At 44.5% G+C, this 19634-nt stretch overlaps 1 protein-coding gene across 1 annotated transcript in view; it reads left to right on the forward strand.

Moving 5' to 3' along the window:
- CTNNA2 (catenin alpha 2) overlaps positions 1 to 19634 on the forward strand; it is a 678629-nt gene that overhangs the window by 329191 nt on the left and 329804 nt on the right. Inside the window, exon 8 of the mRNA XM_054989920.1 lies at positions 18969 to 18983. Coding sequence (XP_054845895.1) covers positions 18969 to 18983 — 15 coding nt within the window. The remainder of the gene's footprint in view (positions 1 to 18968; positions 18984 to 19634) is intronic.

Raw genomic sequence — 19634 nt, forward strand, 5'->3', positions numbered from 1 at the left:
TTGAAAACTGCCAGTGAGGGGGAGCTCACCACCTCCCTAGGCAGCTGATTCCACTTTTGAACTACTCTGACCGTGAAAAAGTTCTTCCTAATATCCAGCTGGAACCTTTGTGCATGTAATTTAAGCCAGTTGCTTCGAGTCCTATCCTCTGCTGCCAACTGGAACAGCTCCTTGCCCTCCTCCAAATGACAGCCTTTCAAATATTTAAAGAGAGCAATCGTGTCCCCCCTCAACCTCCTCTTCTCCAAACTAAACATTCCCAAGGCCCTCAGCCTTTCCTCTTAGGGCTCAGTCTCCAGACCCCTGATCATTCTTGTCTCTCTTCTCTGCACCCTCTCGATTTTGTCCACATCCTTTTTGAAGTGAGGCCTCCAGAACTGCACACAATACTCCAGGTGTGGCCTGACCAAGGCAGTATAGAGAGGGGCTATGACCTCCTGCGATTTTGATGCTATGGCCCTTTTGATACAACCCAGGATTGAATTAGCCTTTTTTGCCACTGCATCACACTGACTGCTCATATTTAGTTTACAGTCCACTCTTACCCCAAGATCTCTTTCGCATACACTACTACCCAGAAGTGTATCCCCCATCCAGTATTTGTGCTTCCCATTTTTGTGGCCCAGATGTAATACTGTGCACTTGTCTTTGTTGAATTGCATCCTGTTCACAGCTGCCCACTTCTCCAGAGTATTCTTCAGAGTGTTCTCCTCCAAGCAGAGCATGAAAACAGTCCTCTCTTCAATTGCTGATTCCCAAGCAACTGCCATTCTGAATTGAAAGCCTTGGTTTGCTATGATGGGGAATAAATGTTGCATTAAAGCCATGTAAACCGATGGCCTTTACCACGGCTTGTTGCAATGAATTCTGTGTGAGTGAGACTTGATGTGAAGTCTCCAATAGTTATTTATTTCCCCCCTTAAACTAAAAACACCTTTCTGCATTGACATCACTTAGTCAAATAATTGGCTGTGTAATGTCGAGATGTGATCCCTGCTTAGCTGGAGGGGGACTTTCTTGTCTGATGAAAAGCATACAGAACTGTGGGGATACTGGAGAAATCAGCAGATGGGGAAACAATGGCAGTTAATAGGATCCAAAACAGGTGAACCGTTCGACAATTATGATTCTGGCAAGTATTTTGATTCCCCTAAATCACTACTTTTCATCCCCCCCCCCGAGACATGCCCCAAGAAGGCACCCCTCTACCTGTCTCCTGCCATTTCTCCATACCAATTCCTTAATAGTCCTTTAGGGAACCCTTTCTTCTCTGGATTTGTGCCTTTGTTCCCCTTCCCTGTTGAAATTCTACACTCTGCAGACAGTGCCTAAAATCACGTGAAAGAAAATCAGTTCCCTGGCATACCATATAATAAGATATTCAGATCCAATTTATTCTAGAGTAGCATCTTCCACATTTACTCTCCTAGCTTCTTAGTTGCTTCTGAAAGTACTACATGATGGGGACAGGTTAAGCGTAGCTGTCCACATTTCAAAAACGCACAAAGACAAATGGCATATTGGGGTGGGGGTATAAGTACTATTTTAGTTGGGTATGATTAGACTGCCCTGATCTGGATAGCCGAGGTGAGCCGGATCTTGTTAGATCTCAGAAGCTAAGCAGAGCCAGCCTTGGTCAGTAATTGGATGGGAGACATCCAGCGAAGACCAGGGTTGCAGAGGCAGATCATGACAAATAAACGCTGTTAGTCTCTTGCCATGAAAACTCCACCAGGGGTCCCCATATATCAGCTATAACTTGAGGGCACTCACCACCACCACCGTGGATTAGACTTCCAGCAGAGTTTTCTGATGCAATCGTGGGCATATCTAAAGCTAGTCAATCTTGAATGTCTTTTTCTGCAATCCATCTTCTGCCAGTTTGGTGTAGTGGTTTAGAGCAGCAGGACTCTGGAGAACTGCATTTGATTCCCCACTCCTCCGCTTGAAGCCAGCTGGGTGACCTTGGGTCAGCTACAACTTCTCAGAGCTCAGCCCCACCCACCTCACAGGCTGTTTTGTTGTGGGGATAATAACAACATACTTTGTAAACCTCTCTGAGTGGGCATTAACTTGTCCTGAAGGGTGGTATATAAATTGAATGTTCTTCTTCTTCTTATTATTATTATGGTTATTCATCATCGCCATTGTCATTATCGTCATCATCCTCATCATCATTATGGGAAACTCATATCAACCATTTGGATCTCATCACAGGAGGACCGTTGAAGCCTAGAGTTGCTTAACCACCTTTTTATTCCTTTGCTGTCTCCCCTCACCCCCCTTTTTAGAATACGCTGGAAGCTTGTTGGTATTTAAGCTACTACTGGACTCAGATCTATTACCTTCCAGGCTTTCCTTTGTTTGTTTGTTTCCCCAGTAGAATTCTCAGCTGTAAGGGCAGAAGCTGAGGCCTGCCAGATCAGACGGAAGACCCATTGAGGTTAATATCCTGCTTCACACAATGGCGAGCCAGAAACCTCTCACCGTCATGGGGAAGACCATTTTCCATTTAGTGGTTCTTGCTGGCCAATAAAAAGGTCTCCCCTTGGGCACATTGAATTCCCCTCTCCAATGCATTGGAATGACTGGAGCAAACAAGAATTTAAATTAAAGAGACTGGTCTGCTAGCATCATATTTGACATGACCGCTCCCAAAAACGATGAAAGCAGTATATATATATATTTATGGGAAGACTATACTCCTGTCTCTTTTGCTTAGTGACAAGGATCCTAAATTTGCCTTAGCAATGGCAAAATATGTCTCAGTCCTTTTAGCCCTTGCATCCAAAAAATAAGTAATAAGTATTTTCTGCTGCTCAAGATTTATGGGTCAATGAGCTTCTAAGGGAATAAAAGGAAAGGAAGATTATGCTAATTTTGTTTCCCTGAGGCTGTTTGTAAGGCCTTCTGGGTAAGTCCCAAAAGCGATTTCCTTAAGAAGATGAGCCCGGTTGAATCTGGCCAGTGGTCCACCTAGTCCAGCAGCCTGTCCCACCCAGTGGCCAACCAGTTCTCCTGAAGGGTCAACAACAGTCCATAGAGGCCGAGGCCTTCCCCTGATGTTGCTTCTAGCGTAGGGCTTCAGAGGCCTCTCAATGTGGATGGCCCCTTTAGTCACCACAGCTTGCAGGCACTGCTAGACCTACGCGCCTATATTTTCCAACACCATCAAAATGTTTCCAGGCCCTTTAGTACCATTCTCTACAATGGCTGGATCCTGCTCTTTCATTATGCTGTTCAAATTTAAAAGGATGGTGAGGATTTCAGTGGCTTCAGCACTCAAATCCAGCCAAGATATATATGTGTGTGTATGTGTATTTGGCACCATTTGCTGTGGCTGTTCATTAGTGAAGCAAGCTACCTAGGGATGGTGGTTTGAGAGAGAGAGAGAGAGAGAGAAACTTCACAATCCATAAATAGGCTGCAGAGGGGAAACTTAATGCAGTGGTTCTTGAAACTTTTGGGAGTTTACAGTATGTTCGTAGATAACTTCCAAAAATAACTTCACACTCCTTTCCCACTCCCCAACATAAAGTATATAAAGAGCAGGAATCTTTTACCCATTAACACATTAGAGCTTCATATTTTATTTTTCCTGTTTAGTATTTATATGTAATCTAGCATTGCTCAGCAACTGGTGGCACGTTATGACTATTTTGCATATTATGCAGAGGCAAAGCCATATTTATGATCCAACCTCCCAGTCTTCCTCTCCCAGTTCACCCAGTTGTCTCCCTACCTCGGGCCCCACAATCTACCTGTGAGATAGTTGTGACTTGGGTCCCAACCAACAGTTTGAGATCCACGGTGGTAACGGGTTCCCTTTTTTGAAGCACCTGGGTTGGAGCTGTTCTATGTCAACGGGAAGTCCTTGGTTCGAATCCTGTGAGAGAGACACAGATGTGGGACACTTTCAAGTTTTACTCCATTTCAGACAAATTGGAGGGAGGGTATTTCTTGTCTTTAAGCCCTTTTTCAAGTGTCTTAAAAGTAAAATCCACACCAATGTACAATCCAAGTGATAGCAACAATCTACTACCACATTCAGGGCTTTTTTTCTGGGAAAAGAGGTGGTGGAACTCAGTGATGGAACTCAGGACCGCACAATTAAGTCACTTTGGGTCAGCTGGAACAAGGGGGGAGTTTCTTAAAGTTTAAATCACCCTTGGCGAAAATGGTCACATGGCTGGTGGCCCCGCCCCCTGATCTCCAGGGGGCACAGAGGGCAATCTAAACTCCCCTCTGTCTGGAGGTCAGGGGGCGGGGCCACCAGCCATGTGACCATTTTCAAGAGGTGCCGGAACTCCGTTCCACTGTGTTCCTGCTGAAAAAAAAGCCCTGACCACATTGATCCAATTTGAAGAATATTTGAGTAGTGAATTTGCTACGGAAGAGAAGAGAAACCCCTCACCTCTGCATTCCTCTGTGGCTGGTAAAGGGGAACAAGGAATCTTTGCAGGCCCAAGAGATTCTGATCTCCTCCTCTTCCTAAGTCTCTGGCTGACCCATTGGCTGCATGCAGCTCTTTCTACTCCTGCCTTTTAAACTGTTCTCTCAGTCATCAAAATATCTTGGGAAGCCCTGATAAATACAGCAATAAAGTGTTGCTTGTATTTGGACAGCCAACAATAAATCACTCTGGGAAGATAAAATTTCCCCCATTTTGTTTTCCTAGCAAGTTTGTACTTAAACATTTAAAATTGGTGCGTATAGTTCTACAATAACACACTTGATTGAGAGGGGAGAGAAAACCCCCTTTAATCATCAGAAGTAAGAGTACTGAAGTTAACTGTAAGGTAAGTGTCCCAGGGTGGGGGTGGCTCTGCGGTCGAGCATCTGCTTGACATGCAGAAGGTCCAGGTTCAACCCCCAGCACCTCCAGTTAAAAGGGTCAGGTGATATGGGATACCTCCACCTGAGAGATAGGAGAGTTCATGCCAGTCTGGGTAGGCAATACTGACGCTGATGGAGCAGGGGTCTGATTTAGCAGAAAGCAACTTCATGTGTGAGAAACTCTCATAAAGACAGAGGCTTCTAAAAAGCAGATAATGGATCTCCTGATAATTTCCATCATTGAATTGAAATGTAGTGATAGTTGCCATCTAGTGGTCATACGTTTCAACTGCAACTCATGAAATAAAATGGGGACTCGTCCCAAACTGGTTATTTCCTCTGCTGAGCTTCAGAGCGAAGCCCATTTTTAGTCTGCCCCATGGGAACAGGTGGCCTAAAGCTCTGTTGGTCAGGAGATAGCATGCCTCATCTGTTGAAATATTTTGTTCCAATACATTTTCCTATAAAAACCCTTAGATTTACTTCTTTTAATAACCCAACATTTGTGTTTCATTCGTATGGGGTTTGAGGGAGGGGAAATGGAGGGAAAACTTGTTTTTGAAAGTTTTTTTTTTCATACCATTTTAATCTGATCTGATTTCAGAGGGCCTGTGCATTGTCTGGAGGGGGGCTAACAGTTAAATGGAGCCCCCCCCCCAACCTGGGCCAATCTAGGACAAAATCAGGCCAGATTAAGGGGCGGGGGGGGGCATACAAACAAAAAAAGCAGCCAATGGCTATGCACAAAATGATAGCCATCCTATTAAGTTCAAAGTGAAAATTGTGACACGTTTCCGAGTTTCTGCCTTCTGTGAGATTTTTGGGTTGGCTAGGATAAGCAGGCGATTCAGTTGCGTTCATTTGTACAGTGCATTTATTTTGAAACCAATTAGTAGGATGGCACCCACAAATGAAGGGATTCTCCAATCCTTGGCCAGCTAATTATGTAGGTGTTCACAGGAACTCATAAGCTACTGGGGGCTGAAGGAGGAGTTGGGAAGCACAGTTGGGTTGACATATCCTCCAGCAGTGTGTGTTTGTGTGTGTGTGGGGGGGGGGGATCTAACAGTGCAACCCTATGGAGATTTACTCCAGGCTGATCCCATCAGAGGGCCTAGATTGTTCCAACACTGTGTTGGCTTACACTGTGGGCCCTTTCAGACCCCAGAGTCATCTGGGTGGGAGCTTGGTTGTTTGAACGCACAGCCTGCAAAGCTCTCCCCACCCCCTGCCCCCTGCATCTTGCTAGACTCAGCTCTCCCGCACTAAACTTACCCTGAATGTTGCCTCAAAGCACCATGGTGGCAGCTGCCCCTGCAACTTCGCCACCCTCATTCACTGGATCCACAACTTCTCTTGGACCTGTTCCATAAGTAGTTCCATTCGTGGGGGAGGTCTAGAAGTTTGTCGTCAGGGCCCCCGGGGTTCTGCACTGCTACTGTCTCTGCCTGAGAACTGTAAAGCTGCTGCCAAAGAGCAGAGACAGTATTGAGCTAAATGAACGAACTGTTCATGTCGGTGTAAGGCACCTGAATATTAATTTGTCCTCCCCGCCTGCTTTTTTAAATCTGATTCAATTGTCTTCAAAATACAAACATCTACAGTGGGAGCTAGAAATTAGCAATATTGTACGGTTGTCATTAAATTGTAGTACTATAGCTTTACTTCACATGTTTGTGTTGGTGGGGGAGGGACTGAAACCAAGAGAAAGAATAACGGGGGCTAAGAGCTAGTTTGGTGTAGTGGTTAAGAGTGGCAGGACTCTAATCTGGAGAGGCAGTTTGATTCCCCACTCCTCCACTTGAAGCCAGCTGGGTGACCTGGGGTCAGTCACAGCTTCTCGGAGCTCTCTCAGCCCCACTCACCTCACAGGGAGGTTGTTGTGAGGAAAAATAACAACACACTTTTGGAAAATCTGTCTGAGTGGGCATTAGGTTGTCCTGAAGGGCAGTATATAAATCAAATATTATTGTTGTGTTGTTGCTGCTGTTGTTGTTGTTAAGAAGGAGTTGCATTCCGTTCCAGCAGGTTGTTTTGCTTGGCAGCTTGGCTGTGCTATGGCACAAACAGAACAAAAAGGGAAGGTAGCAACACAGTCTAAAAAGTATACTACTCAATCAGAAATGTAATAAATTGACAATGAAAATAAATATATACAATCTATAAATCAACAATTATGATGCATATGAAAAAAATGGGGACCCAATGGGGACCCTGTGCTATGGCACAGACAGGCAATGTGTCCAAAGCTAACAAACTCACTCAACCGACAGCAAATGAAAGTGCAACTGAGTTCCTTTGATTCACTGGGACTGCTTAGAGTGTCAAAATAGGCTCTTATCCGAGAGCACCTCTAGCATTACCCTCTGTGTTATATGACAATAACTAGCCCGCATCTTTTGGTCTGTTGCATTTTCCAGACCACTCAGATATGAAGATGAGCTATTCAAATGTGCAGAAGAATACCTTAGGCAGCCCCCGTACATTGTCGATGAAAGGAACAAACAGCAGTGCAATTCTGGATTTTCTGGGGAAATGAAGACTTGGGTTTGGAGCCACAGATTTGCCCTAGACTTGCTTCCTCCCGTGCTTCCCCTGCTACTTGATACCCATTCTTCTGGTTGAACCTTAACACTTACCCATTTTAATCCAGACTATAAGTCCTCCCTCCTACTTGTGTCCTTTCCCCTCACCTGGGGTTGACCAGCACACACTTTCCATGCCACCTCTGCTACCCATTTTCACCCTCCTTATGTCTGCTTTTGTGGAGAAAGGAAAGCTGTGTAATCCGGCAAGAAGAAAGTTGAAAAAAAAGGTCTTCCAAGTGACCTTTTAGTATAGAAAAAGATAGTACATTGCACCAGTGGGTGGCTGTGGCATGACTTCTGCCTCCACCCGTGCCTTTTGTCTTCAGTGTGGTGGCCCGTGACGGCAGCCTCCCTTGTGTCCATTGCCGTACCCTCAATTGTCAAAGGCGAATTTAACTTATGGCCCGAGATGGTGATGACGTCTTTGTGCTCCCTCCTTTGTTGAGTTGCAGATCCACTGCTGAGGGATGTGAGGTTTTAGCCCGCTGTGAATATTCATGAGACCCACTGCAGTAGCTGAGTGTTTTGTCTTGTACGGCCAGATCTGAGAGCCTTGTTCTGAAAAGAATACTTTCGGCAGTTGAACTCAGGCAGTATGAAATGTGGTGCCTAGAGTTAAAATAAAATTAAAGACCTTGTTACTTGATGAAAGACTTTCAAAAATTAATCTGCGACAACCCCCACAGCACCAAAGGCTTAAATACTTTATTGACCAAACGAGTGCTTGCCGCCTCTCTGGGTGGATGTAGGAGGACCGGGCATCCATTTATCTTCTTCTACACAATCCTCTTGCAGTCATAAATCTTTTTGCTGGCTCTCTGAGCATTACGAATAGGTCGACATGTCTGCGTTCACTTGCACTCTATACAAGCCAAATCAGAGGCTGCAGTTTTCTGTAAAATTCATAGCACAGCAGGAAATGGAAGAGCTGCAAGCAACATGCATATGGATTCAAACGTTCTGCCCAGAATGTAACATTGTATATGGAGATACTCCGCCCCCCCAAGTCACGTTGGAACCCACAATCACAGCATGTCCTTTGGAAATCTACCTGTGCAGTCCCTATGGCTGCTTTCTTTTCTATTCGACTCTGTTGCTTCTTTTCTATTTAGCTGTGTCCTGACCATTGTAGTATGTTCTACAGTAGCTCCACTAGGTGGAGCAGAACAGTAGCAAAGAGAGGACAAATGCTCCGGGATGTTCACAGCACATGATTGAGTAGACATGAGTGTGTGTGTGTGTGTGTGTGTGTGTACACAGGCAGAGGGTAGAATTATCAGGCCTTTAAACAATAGTGTGAGAAGGATGCAGCCTACAACTTTTCCCAGGGGAGAGATTGGCTTAAATGGGTGAATTAGTAATAGTAATAGTAATAAAATCAAAAAGAGACCAGTAGCACCTTTAAGACTAACCAATTTTATTGTAGCATAAGCTTTCGAGAATCAAGTTCTCTTCGTCAGATGCATGATACAGTTTGTATCATGCATCTGACGAAGAGAACTTGATTCTCGAAAGCTTATGCTACAATAAAATTGGTTAGTCTTAAAGGTGCTACTGGTCTCTTTTTGATTTTGCTACTACAGACTAACACGGCTAACTCCTCTGGATCTAGTAATAGTAATAGTAATAGTAATAGTAATAGTAATAGTAATAGTAATAGTAATAGTAATAGTAATAGTAATAGTAATAGTAATAGTAATAGTAGGAGCCCTGTGGCCCAGAGTGGTAAGTTACAGTACTGTAGCCCAAGCTCTGCTCACAACCTGAGTTCAATCCTGGCAGAAGCCGGGTTCAGATCACCAGCTCAAGGTTGACTCAGCCTTCCATCCTTCCGAGGTTGGTAAAACGAGTACCCAGTTTCCTGGGGGTAAAGTGTAGATAACTGGGGAAGGCAATGGCAAACCACCCCGTAACAAAAAGTCTGCCAAGAAAATGCCGTGATGCGCCATCTCCCCATGGGTCAGTAATAACTCGGTGCTTGCACCGGGGACTACCTTTACTTTTAACAGTAATAACGAGATGAATGAAACTATAGCTTTGCTTTTAAAAATATGTCTTCTTGTTTGCACTTCATTTAGGCATGCATTCCTGCATGATAATTATTCTCCTCCTCCAAACAAGTTGCAGGCAGCATTTCTTTTAGAAGTTTGGAGAATGTGGCCCCATTCCCAAAGCTGTCCCTTCATCTCTGGAATAAATGCAAAGCAGCCGAAGGAATTTCCGTGTTAAGTTTTGCTTGGGACGGTGGGGGGCTAGACTGTCACTTTTTACAGGAAATCCATCCCATGAGATCAGTTCATATTTCTCCCATCCTGTATCCATGGCTTGGCTTCCCTGTAGTGGCATATGAGTTCTACTTTGCACAAGTGCATTTGGGAGAATGGATCACCATGGAAGGACCACAGGAAAGAAATGTTACTCAATAATGCTACAGCCCAACCCTAGGCAAAAAGGACAAGGGGGAACTGTCTTGCTAGTGGGGTGTATGTTGTTTTGAGATTCATTTTAACGTGGTTTTAATGTACTTTCTAATTGTTGTCCTGTTGTTTTATCCAATTGACTTTATGATGGTTTTATGTTGTTGTTACCTGGCTTGGGTTTTGAAACGCTTGGAGGAAAGGTGGGCATATTAATGCTTCAAAATAAATAATAGAAAAGAGTCCAGTAGCACCTTTAAGACTCACCAACTGTACTGTACCATAAGCTTTCAAGAGTCACAGTTCTCTTATCTTGACGAAGAGAACCGTGATTCTCGAAAGCTTATGCTACAGTAAAGTTGGCGAGTCTTAAAGGTGCTGCTGGATTCTTTTCTATTTTGCTACTACAGACTAACACGGCTAACTCCTCTGAAAATAAATAACGGCATTCAAAAGTCCCTTTTCGGTTGTCAAAATGTGAAGGCAAAATGAATACCATCTTATGGTATATTCATTGCAATCCAGCTGAGCTTTGAACACAGACCACTCAAGCACCTCATGTTTCAACAAGCCTTCCTTCCTTCCTTCCTTCCTTCCTTCCTTCCTTCCTTCCTTCCTTCCTTCCTTCCTTCCTTCCTTCCTTCCTTCCTTCCTTCCTTCCTTCCTTCCTTCCTTCCACAGTTTTGGCAGAGCCACATGGCTTGCCCTGCACACAGGGCTGAATGAAAGCATGGTCCAGTCTCTACAGCTGGAAAACAGCTTGTCAGTAGCTGGAGCTCGGGCAGGGAGTGGGGTGGGGGATCTGGATGCCCAGGCCCTTCTTTCAGAGGCACATTATCAAGACCAAGGCTCTGCATGCAGGCATTTTTTGCATTCCTTTATTTGCATCCCTGCCTTTCGCCCCAGTGGGAGCGCAAAGTCACTTAGACCACCATTCTCCCCTCCTCCGTTTTCTCACAACAACCACCCTGTGAGGTATGTAAGGCAAAGGGAATGCGACTAGACCAAGTTCACCTGTGAAACTTCCAAGGTTCTGTTTGAAGGTTTTGGTGCCTCATATCTGGCAGTGGCCTGGGGCTGGATCACCTGGAATTCGGGTCCAGAACGATCCTGGAATGGGTGGTTAGTATCTGAGCTTGAACACATTCAGCTCTTACCTACAACCACAGATCCCAGATGCCCAGGATGTAATGGTTCTCAACTCTGTCAATGGTTTTGTGGGCATGGGAGCTTGAACTCAACTAAAACAGTTCAGTTACGGGGCGGGGGGTGCAAAAGCTTCTTAGCTGTTAGGTGTGGAAAAGTGATTCAGCAGTGGATGGAGAATTTCGCATGTTCCTGAGAAGCAAAAACCCTTCTCTGGACCTGTCTGGAGGCAAGATACAGAAGCAGCAGGTGAATTTAGTGGTCACAACAAGCTGCCGCAAGGAAGCTGCTCTCTGCTTGCCAGCTTAGATGCAAACATCAAAAGCAGTCATGCAAACCTGATTATACAAGACCGATTGCTTCCTTTGGCTACAGACACATTTACTTCTTTGTAAACGTGTCTGAGATTAGGCTGCAGTTCTGCGCAAGTTTCTGTCATTGATTTCTTCAATAAGCATTAAGAAGCCTGACCACGTACTGGATTGCAGGCTTACTCTCCATGGGTCTAAGGACACCTCTCCTGTTTGGGCCCAAAATGCATTTTAAAAGAACAACAACAACAAACAAACAACTCTCAGCCCCCCTCCCCACATCGGAGCAGATGAACAACAGATCGCGGCAAAGGAGGCTGCCTGGAACTGCCCGACAAATAGAACACACAGCGGATGGATTGCAACTGTCTCCTTTCCGTCCGAGATACCCAGGCATGTTACATTTCCCCGTAATTCTGCAATAACCTAAAACAAACAGAAAATTAAAAACCGAACAAGAGATTTCCCACGCTGCTGAGCCTTGAAAAAACGTATTTCATACTTGACTTCCTGTTGCAAAGGCATTACCTGAGGAGATGGCTTTTGCATTGGGGAGAACCCGGGGTGCCAGCTTCTCTCTCCTCTCCCCCACCACTAGTTCGTTAGGCTTACTGGGCACGTTTTGCCAAAGGAGGCTTTGCTCTATGTTAACTGCAGTGCCAGCATCATTTAACTTCATTCACTTAATTTACCTTATTAACATTTTTATTAGGTATCACTGCAGATAATATATACAGCACACCCTAGCAGTGCTGTGCAGAGCTTTTTTGGCTATTGCATTGATGTTGTCCAGGGAGTCCAACACGTTTTGCTGCCAGTATCTTCTGGCCTCAAAAAGCAAACCTTTTCAGGTATTTAGATAGAAATGGGTGGAAAAGGTGGATCATCTAGTAATAGCTCTGGGAGCCAGAGGGTGTAGTGGTGGTGGGCATTAAGTTGTCCTGAAGGGCAGTATATAAATTGAATGTTGTCGTTGTTATTGCTGTTGTTATGTTCTCAATCGTGTCACTCATTGATTGGGTTATTGGATTGTTACAGCCCTTTTCCTTGAGTTGGGCCTCAGTCAGGGACAGCCAGATTTTAGAAATCAACAAACACAGATTAACCGTGACCAACTAACTAGAGCAAGTTCAGAGAAAACAATATCAAAATGATATTGGTCAGTTGGTCACGGTTAATCTGTGTTTGTTGGTTACGCCTGTCCGTGACTCTCAGTAATGGCCTTGAGGGACCAAGGGTCTGATTCGGTATAAGGCATCTTGTGTTCTCATGCTAAACAGGAAATACCTGTACAACTTATTTTCTGTGCGCTAAGGGAGCAGTTTTGCTAACCATGTCAATCATTAATATCCCAGACATCCTAACAATTCAAAATTTGGTGCATACGTAACCCAATGTTTGATGGCTACAATATTCTGAAAGTGGGAGGTCCCCTCTAGAAATAGGGGATTAGAAATCTTTATCTCCAAACACTTAAAATGCAATTGCAAGCTAAAATCCGATGTGTGCACAGCCCATGGCACACTATTTGCCAGAGGTGTCTGAAAATGAGACCTTTGAACCAGCAAACCTTTGGGACATAAAATGCAGACCAGCATGCTAAGATGGAGCTGAGACAAAATCGCCAATGTGAGACGTCGCTGGGCTATAGGCGTCTGTTGGCATTTTTGCCTGTGAGTTGATGGAGGGAGCACTTCCAGGGGAACCACTTCCAGAATGGCAAGTTTCATGTGTTAGATACAAAAAAATCAGGACTGGAACCATCACGGAGGCATCCAAATCTTTAGGATGTTTGCTAACTAACTAATAACTTGATATTTGCAATCAAGTTGGGGGAGGGGGATGACAAAAATGAAACATTTGTATCTCCCTCTCCAAAATGGGGCCCATGAACTATACCTCGAAATAATAAATATAGCTTCCCACAGGAAGCAGGGTTGCTAATCTCCAGGTGGGGCCTGAACATCTCCTGGAATTGCAACAGATCTCCAGATGACAGAGATCAGTTCCCCTGGGGAAAAAAATGATAGCTTTGGAGGGTGAACTCTGTGGCATTATACCTCACAGAGGTTCCTCCTCAAACCCTGCCCTCACTAGGCTCTACCACCACATCTCTAGGAATTGCCTGATCCAGAGTTGGCAACCCCGTAAGTACTCTCCCTAATCTCTCCCAGGCCCTTTGCTAAGCCATAGTTAACCCAGTACAAACCAGGCATCAGGATATTTCAGAAATCAGAGGACTTCCCCCAGCACGATGCTCAGACTCAGAAAACCAATGGGCTGCCTCCTGTATAATTTATTGACTGTAATATTATGTGATCATTTGCATTTGTGATTGAGAGCCTTCAAAACAATCCCTTCATGTGAAATGTGCCACACATTGCCAACTCAAACACAATTCCTTTGCAGTAGTTCATACAACTGCCCAAGAGTAATCAACCAACGAAAAGGGGCATGACAAATGCACGTGTAAGAGCCAGCCCATAAGAGTCTCTTCTATACCAATAATCCACACAAGAATCAGAAAACAAGGCTTCAGGGCTATTACTTGACTTCACTGAGGCGCAAACTAGTTCAGGGCTCAAGGAGATTTCCCACAGATTCATGGGATGGAAAGCCCTAGAATTGGGAAAGTACAAATGGAAAGCCCTGGATCTTACTCTCACCCAAGGCTTTTTTTCAGCAGGAACGCAGTGGAACGGAGTTCCGGTACCTCTTGAAAATGATCACGTGGCTGGTGGCCCCGCCCCCTGATCTCCAAGCAGAGGGGAGTTTAGATTGCCCTCTGCGCTGCTGAGCGGTGTGGAGGGCAATCTAAACTCCCCTCTGTCTGGAAATCAGGGGGCGGGGCCACCAGCCATGTGACCATTTTCTCAGAGGGCAACCCTCTGAGTTCCACCACCTCTTTCCCCAGAAAAAAAGCCCTGCTCTTACCAGAGGCAAACAGGGCAGATCAATCTTCTTCAGCCGCTAAGAAGAAAGTACTCTGTGAAATGTATCTAGTACATCTGAATATGATGGGTCATCTTATTTTCCCCCATTTATGACCAAATGATATACTGGGGGGAAAACGGTGCATGAAACCACAGGACCCGTATTTGACTTCAAGCCCAGATGCACCAGTTCCCCAGTGGGAAATTATTCTGATAGCAGTGCATGTTTTGCAGTTTATCCAGGTATGGCATAATGATTAATAAATAGCCTAAGCTAAAGTTTATTACTGCTTGTGACTCTCGATTTTTAAGGCGAATTTTAAGTGTGTGTTGGTATTGATTGGCTTTGTGTTTGAAGGTCACTGGGGAGATAGAGACTGGGTTCACTGTAGGGTTACAGTAGTCTATTTAACATCATCACCAACACAAAAGATTAATTATTGCGGAAAGGGAAACTTTTGCATCCGGTCTCTTAAAGTGTATTTCATATGAAATAATCATTCATGGCTTTACTACCCCTTCATTATTCTAAGGCTACTAAGTAAGAAGATTATGTATTGACTTGAAGTTAACAGTATATAGCATGGGGGCATTTCTCCATTTATGCCTCATTGGACTTTAACTTCTCATAAGCGATTAGGAGTTTAAGGTCACACCATCAGTCTTTTAAAAAGCATTTTCCCTTCTCTTCTTCAGTGGGATTTCAGATGCGATATGTGATCAGTGTGCGCTATCCGGTTTTAGTTATCTTCATTCAAGAAACCTGTGAGCTGAAACAAGTTAATCTATCTTGGCTGTCTTAAGCTGTCTCTGCAGAGGCTAAAGCCAAGTCTGTTGGAACTGCTCTGAGCGATTGTCAAAGGCAGATTAAGAACAACAACAACAACAACAACTAACCTGTACTATAATGTTGGGATCATCCCCGACATCAGTTCCCAAACAACAGTGGCTGAGCACGTTGATGCTCAAGCTCCTAGTTCAGGTAGTCTTTTCCCAAGAGGCCCGAGGAGAAGCTGTTGATAGTTGTTTCCAGATATTCTTGCTTGGTTTATCTCATCATGGCCTACGAAGCAGAGATTTGATTGACTTGGTAGTGAGGAGAAGAGGCTTATGCGATTCTCCGCAGTGAGGGGTTGCCATGGCTCAGTGGTAGAACAGCTGCTTGGCAAGCAGGAGGTCCCAGATTCAACCACTGGCATTTCCAGTTAAGGGTCAGGTCATATGTGATGTGAAGGACCTCCACCCGAGACCCTGGAGAGCCGCTGACAGCCTGAGTACTCAGTAGTGGCCTTGAGGGACCAAGGGTCTGATTCAGTATAAGGCAGCTCCATGTGTTCTCGTGCTACCCTGGAAGTTGCTGTACATCTTATTTTCTGGAGGAGTTAGCCATGTTAGTCTGTAGTAGCAAAATCAAAAAGAGTCCAGTAGCACCTTTAAGACTAACCAATTTTATTGTAGCATAAGCTTTCGAGAATCAAGTTCTCTTTGTCAGATGCATGGAGGGCAGAAGGAAACTGGCCAAATATAGAGGAGGAGAGGGGGGAGGGGGGAAGGAGGAGAGGGGGGATGTAAACAACTCCTTTGATATGGAGATGCAGACAGCTCCTTTTGGTGTGGGGATCAGTTTGCCTGTGTAAAGATTCAAAGGAGTTTGCCGTGTTAGTCTGTAGAAGCAAAATCAAAAAGAGTTCAGCAGCACTGCAGCGCAAGCCCTCGATAACCACAGTCCTCCCCGCCAGATGCATCTGACAAAGAGGCAAGGTCAGGGGAGCCCAGTGGCGCCTGGTGTGGGCTTTCGAGGACCACGGTTCTCTTTGTCAGATGCATCTGGCTGGGAGGGCTGTGGTTATCGAAGGCTTGTGCTGCAGTGGAATTGGATGGTCTTGGTGGTGCTGCTGAACTCTTTTTGATTTTGCTTCTACAGACTAACACGGCAAACTCCTTTGAATCTTTACACAAGCAAACTGATCCCCACACCAAAAGGAGCTGTCTGCATCTCCATATCAAAGGAGTTGTTTACATCCCCCCTCTCCTCCTTCCCCCCTCCCCCCTCTCCTCCTCTATATTTGGCCAGTTTCCTTCTGCCCTCTGTGCATCTGACGAAGAGAACTGTGATTCTCGAAAGCTTTTGCTACAATAAAATTGGTTAGTCTTAAAGGTGCTACTGGATTCTTTTTGATCTTATTTTCTGTGTGCAAAGGAGCAGTTTTGCTAACCATGTCAATCGTTAATATCGATCCGCTAGCTGGATGTGTGTTTGGCCTTAATATTTCAGATCAGGGCCAAGATTCTGGAGAAGGAGGTGATTACCCCAAAACCAATAAAAAACAACTGGGGAGATGCATCTTACGCATATGTGCATGTGCACGTGCCCTCACACACACATCTCCAAAAGTTTGCCAACGTGTTGTATGTATTGTATGTATCTCATTGTATATATCTCAGTGTATTTTCCCTTTTGTGTAGGCTGCTTGAGCACGTTGGCATATTCTACTGTATAAAGCTAGAGAATGGGATGATTCAGACAGTCATAGTTCTATAGGTCTTTGTCTATCACATTCTAATTTTACCCTGCCTCCCTGGAGCTCAAATTATACCTACCTGGTTCCTCCTCCTGTGTTGTCTTTATCATTTTCTTTGTCGTCTTATCATCTTCATCATTATTATGTGATGTTATCACAGTCCGCCAGATACGTGGGCTGGAATTTGTTTGGTTCTTTACTGGCTCAGATTTTATCTGAAAATCCAAGAGTCAATGAGGTATCCCCTTAGTATGTGGCACATTCCAAGTAGTGTGGCTGTTTGCAAATGTCCAATTGTTATCCTGTCTATGTCAATGTTGCCTAGATGCTTAGCCGGTCCATTTGGAATCATACCTAGAGCTCCTGTCACTACTGGAATAGCCATTATATGTTTCTCCCAGAGATCCTGAACTTCAAATCTTGGGTCATTTCCACATGCTGTTAAAGAGACGGTCCACTCACTGAACACTGGCATTTTTTTCCCCATTCACTCCACACGTCTCCCATTTCAAAGCAGAAGCAGGCAGTTTGGCTTCTGTTTGTTCATCGTCTTTTCTGAGAATGGTATTTCCCACTCTTTCCTGTGCTGGCTAAAAGATGCCAAAAAAAATGAAAACCAGACTGCCTGCTTCTGCTTTGAAATCGGAGACATATGGAATGAATGGGGGGGGAAACAAACAAATGCTAGAATTCAGTTAGTGGACCATCTCTTTAACAGCGTGTGGAAATGGCCTCGGTATTTTATCTTTCCATCTTTATCCCCCCCCCCTTCAATTTGGCTCTCACCTGGGATCACCACACTTATCAGTTTGACCTTACTTTCAACCACAGTAATTTATGGAGTATTATGTTCTAACTTATTATTTGTTTGGATATTGAAATCCCACAAGATCTTAACTTTTTAATTTTCAACAACTTGTTTGGTTTTATCTACCCACCAGTATCATTATCATTAATGTTATCTGCAGACTGCCTTTCTCACTGAGACTCAAGGTGCATCACACTGTGTCAATTAATGTGATCAATGGCTGGGACATTCAATAAACAATGCAATAGGGTATGTGTGCGTGTGTGTTATGTGCCAACAAGTTGCCCCTGACCTATGGTGACCCTATGAATGAAAGACCTCCAGAACGTCCTATCATTAACAGACTTCCTCAGATCCTACAAATGGGAGGGTATGGCTTCCAGTTGAGTCAAGCCATCTCATCGTGGGTCTTCCTCTTTTCCTATTGCCTTCCACTTTCCTAACATTGTTGGCTTTTCCATGATGTGACTAAAATATGATAGCCTCCGTCTCATCTTTTTGGCTTCTAGGGAGAATTCAAGATTGATTTGATCAAGAACCCTCTTGTCTTTTTGGCCAGCCATGCTCTCTGCACAACTCTCCTTCAACACCACATTTCAAATGAGTCCAAATTCACCCTCTGTATTTAATGGCTGTCTGGGGATTTGATACTAGGCTTCCCCAATCCCAGACAAACACTTGGATCACTGCTGCAGCTGACTTTCAGCGTTGAATTTGACCACGAAATGTTTATGCCACAAGAAGTCAATTTTCAAGTTACTGCAGCCCAGATTGTATGAGGAACAGGAGCATGAGCAATGGTAGCCTTTCCTTCCTTCCTTCCTTCCTTCCTTCCTTCCTTCCTTCCTTCCTTCCTTCGCAGCAGTTTTCCGAAAGCAGGAATGATTCCAGATGAACTAGTCCATATTTTGTTAATTGATTTCTAAAGAAAGGACCATTGGTCTTTACTTTCTCTTTTTCTCTCTCTCTCTCTCTCTCTCTCCCTCCCCTCCCCCTCCCCCCTCTCTCTCCTTCTGTACAACAGTGGAAGAAACCCAGTGCAGATATGTTTTGATGGTGTGCTGTGTTCCCTTGATAATCAGTGCTGGTTTTGTTGGTTTTATAACACAAGGCTAATATATGGAAGCTCTTACCTACATTTCTGGGACTGGAAAAATGGAATAAAGAGAGTCCATACAGACAGTTCTTACACTATTAACATTATAGTACAAACACAGACAAACAAAGTGTAGATGACTGGGGAAGGCAATGGCAAACCACCCCGTAAAAAGTCTGCTAAGAAAGCGTCGTGATGTGACATCCCTCCATGGGTCAGTAATGACTTGGGGCTTGCACAGGGGACTACCTTTAACTTTTACCTACAAGCACAGAAATCCAGGGAAAGTCCCTGCCTCGAAAAATGTGCAGTGCAGGATGGGAAGGGTGTGTGCCGAAGAGGCCTGCCACCATAGCAGTCCTGCCGTCCTCCTTTTGGTAACGGTGCCCAGGTAGCTGCAGAAACAGTTGAAGAAGAAAGTCAGTTGAAGAGCTGGGAAAGATGATGAGCTTGTGCAGGAAAGAACAGCTTAGAGGCACAGGTGAGCTTGCACAGTGTCAGGGCTTCCCAGCTGTTTTTTTATCTGTACTTGCATCTCATGCAAAGGAAATGTAGCCCAGCCATTTGACGTAAGCTCTGTCTCTTTTTCTTCGCAACCAAACAGTGAGATGGTAGGGAGAGAGAATCACAGAGTGGAAAGGGGCCATACAGACCTTCCAGTCCAACCCCCTGTCCAATGCAGGATGAGGCTAAAGCATCCCTGACAAAAATAGGATCACAGAAGTGAGTCCAAATTCACCCTCACTCCTTGCACACACCCCCCCAAACTATATATCTCTGGCCAGTTTCTTCATACCCTCTATGCATCTGATGAAGAGAGCTGTGGTTCTTGAAAGCTTATGCTACAATAAAGATGCTTGTGTCCTTACAACAACAAATATAAAAAAGAGAGACTGGCAGATTTAACTATGAAAATCTGATTTATTTCCTATTCTACTGGACTTCCTCAATATTGCTCATTCCCTGGAACTTTTTCT

This window comes from Eublepharis macularius, chromosome 10 (assembly GCF_028583425.1).
Source record: "Eublepharis macularius isolate TG4126 chromosome 10, MPM_Emac_v1.0, whole genome shotgun sequence".
Classification (NCBI taxonomy): Eukaryota; Metazoa; Chordata; class Lepidosauria; order Squamata; family Eublepharidae; genus Eublepharis; species Eublepharis macularius.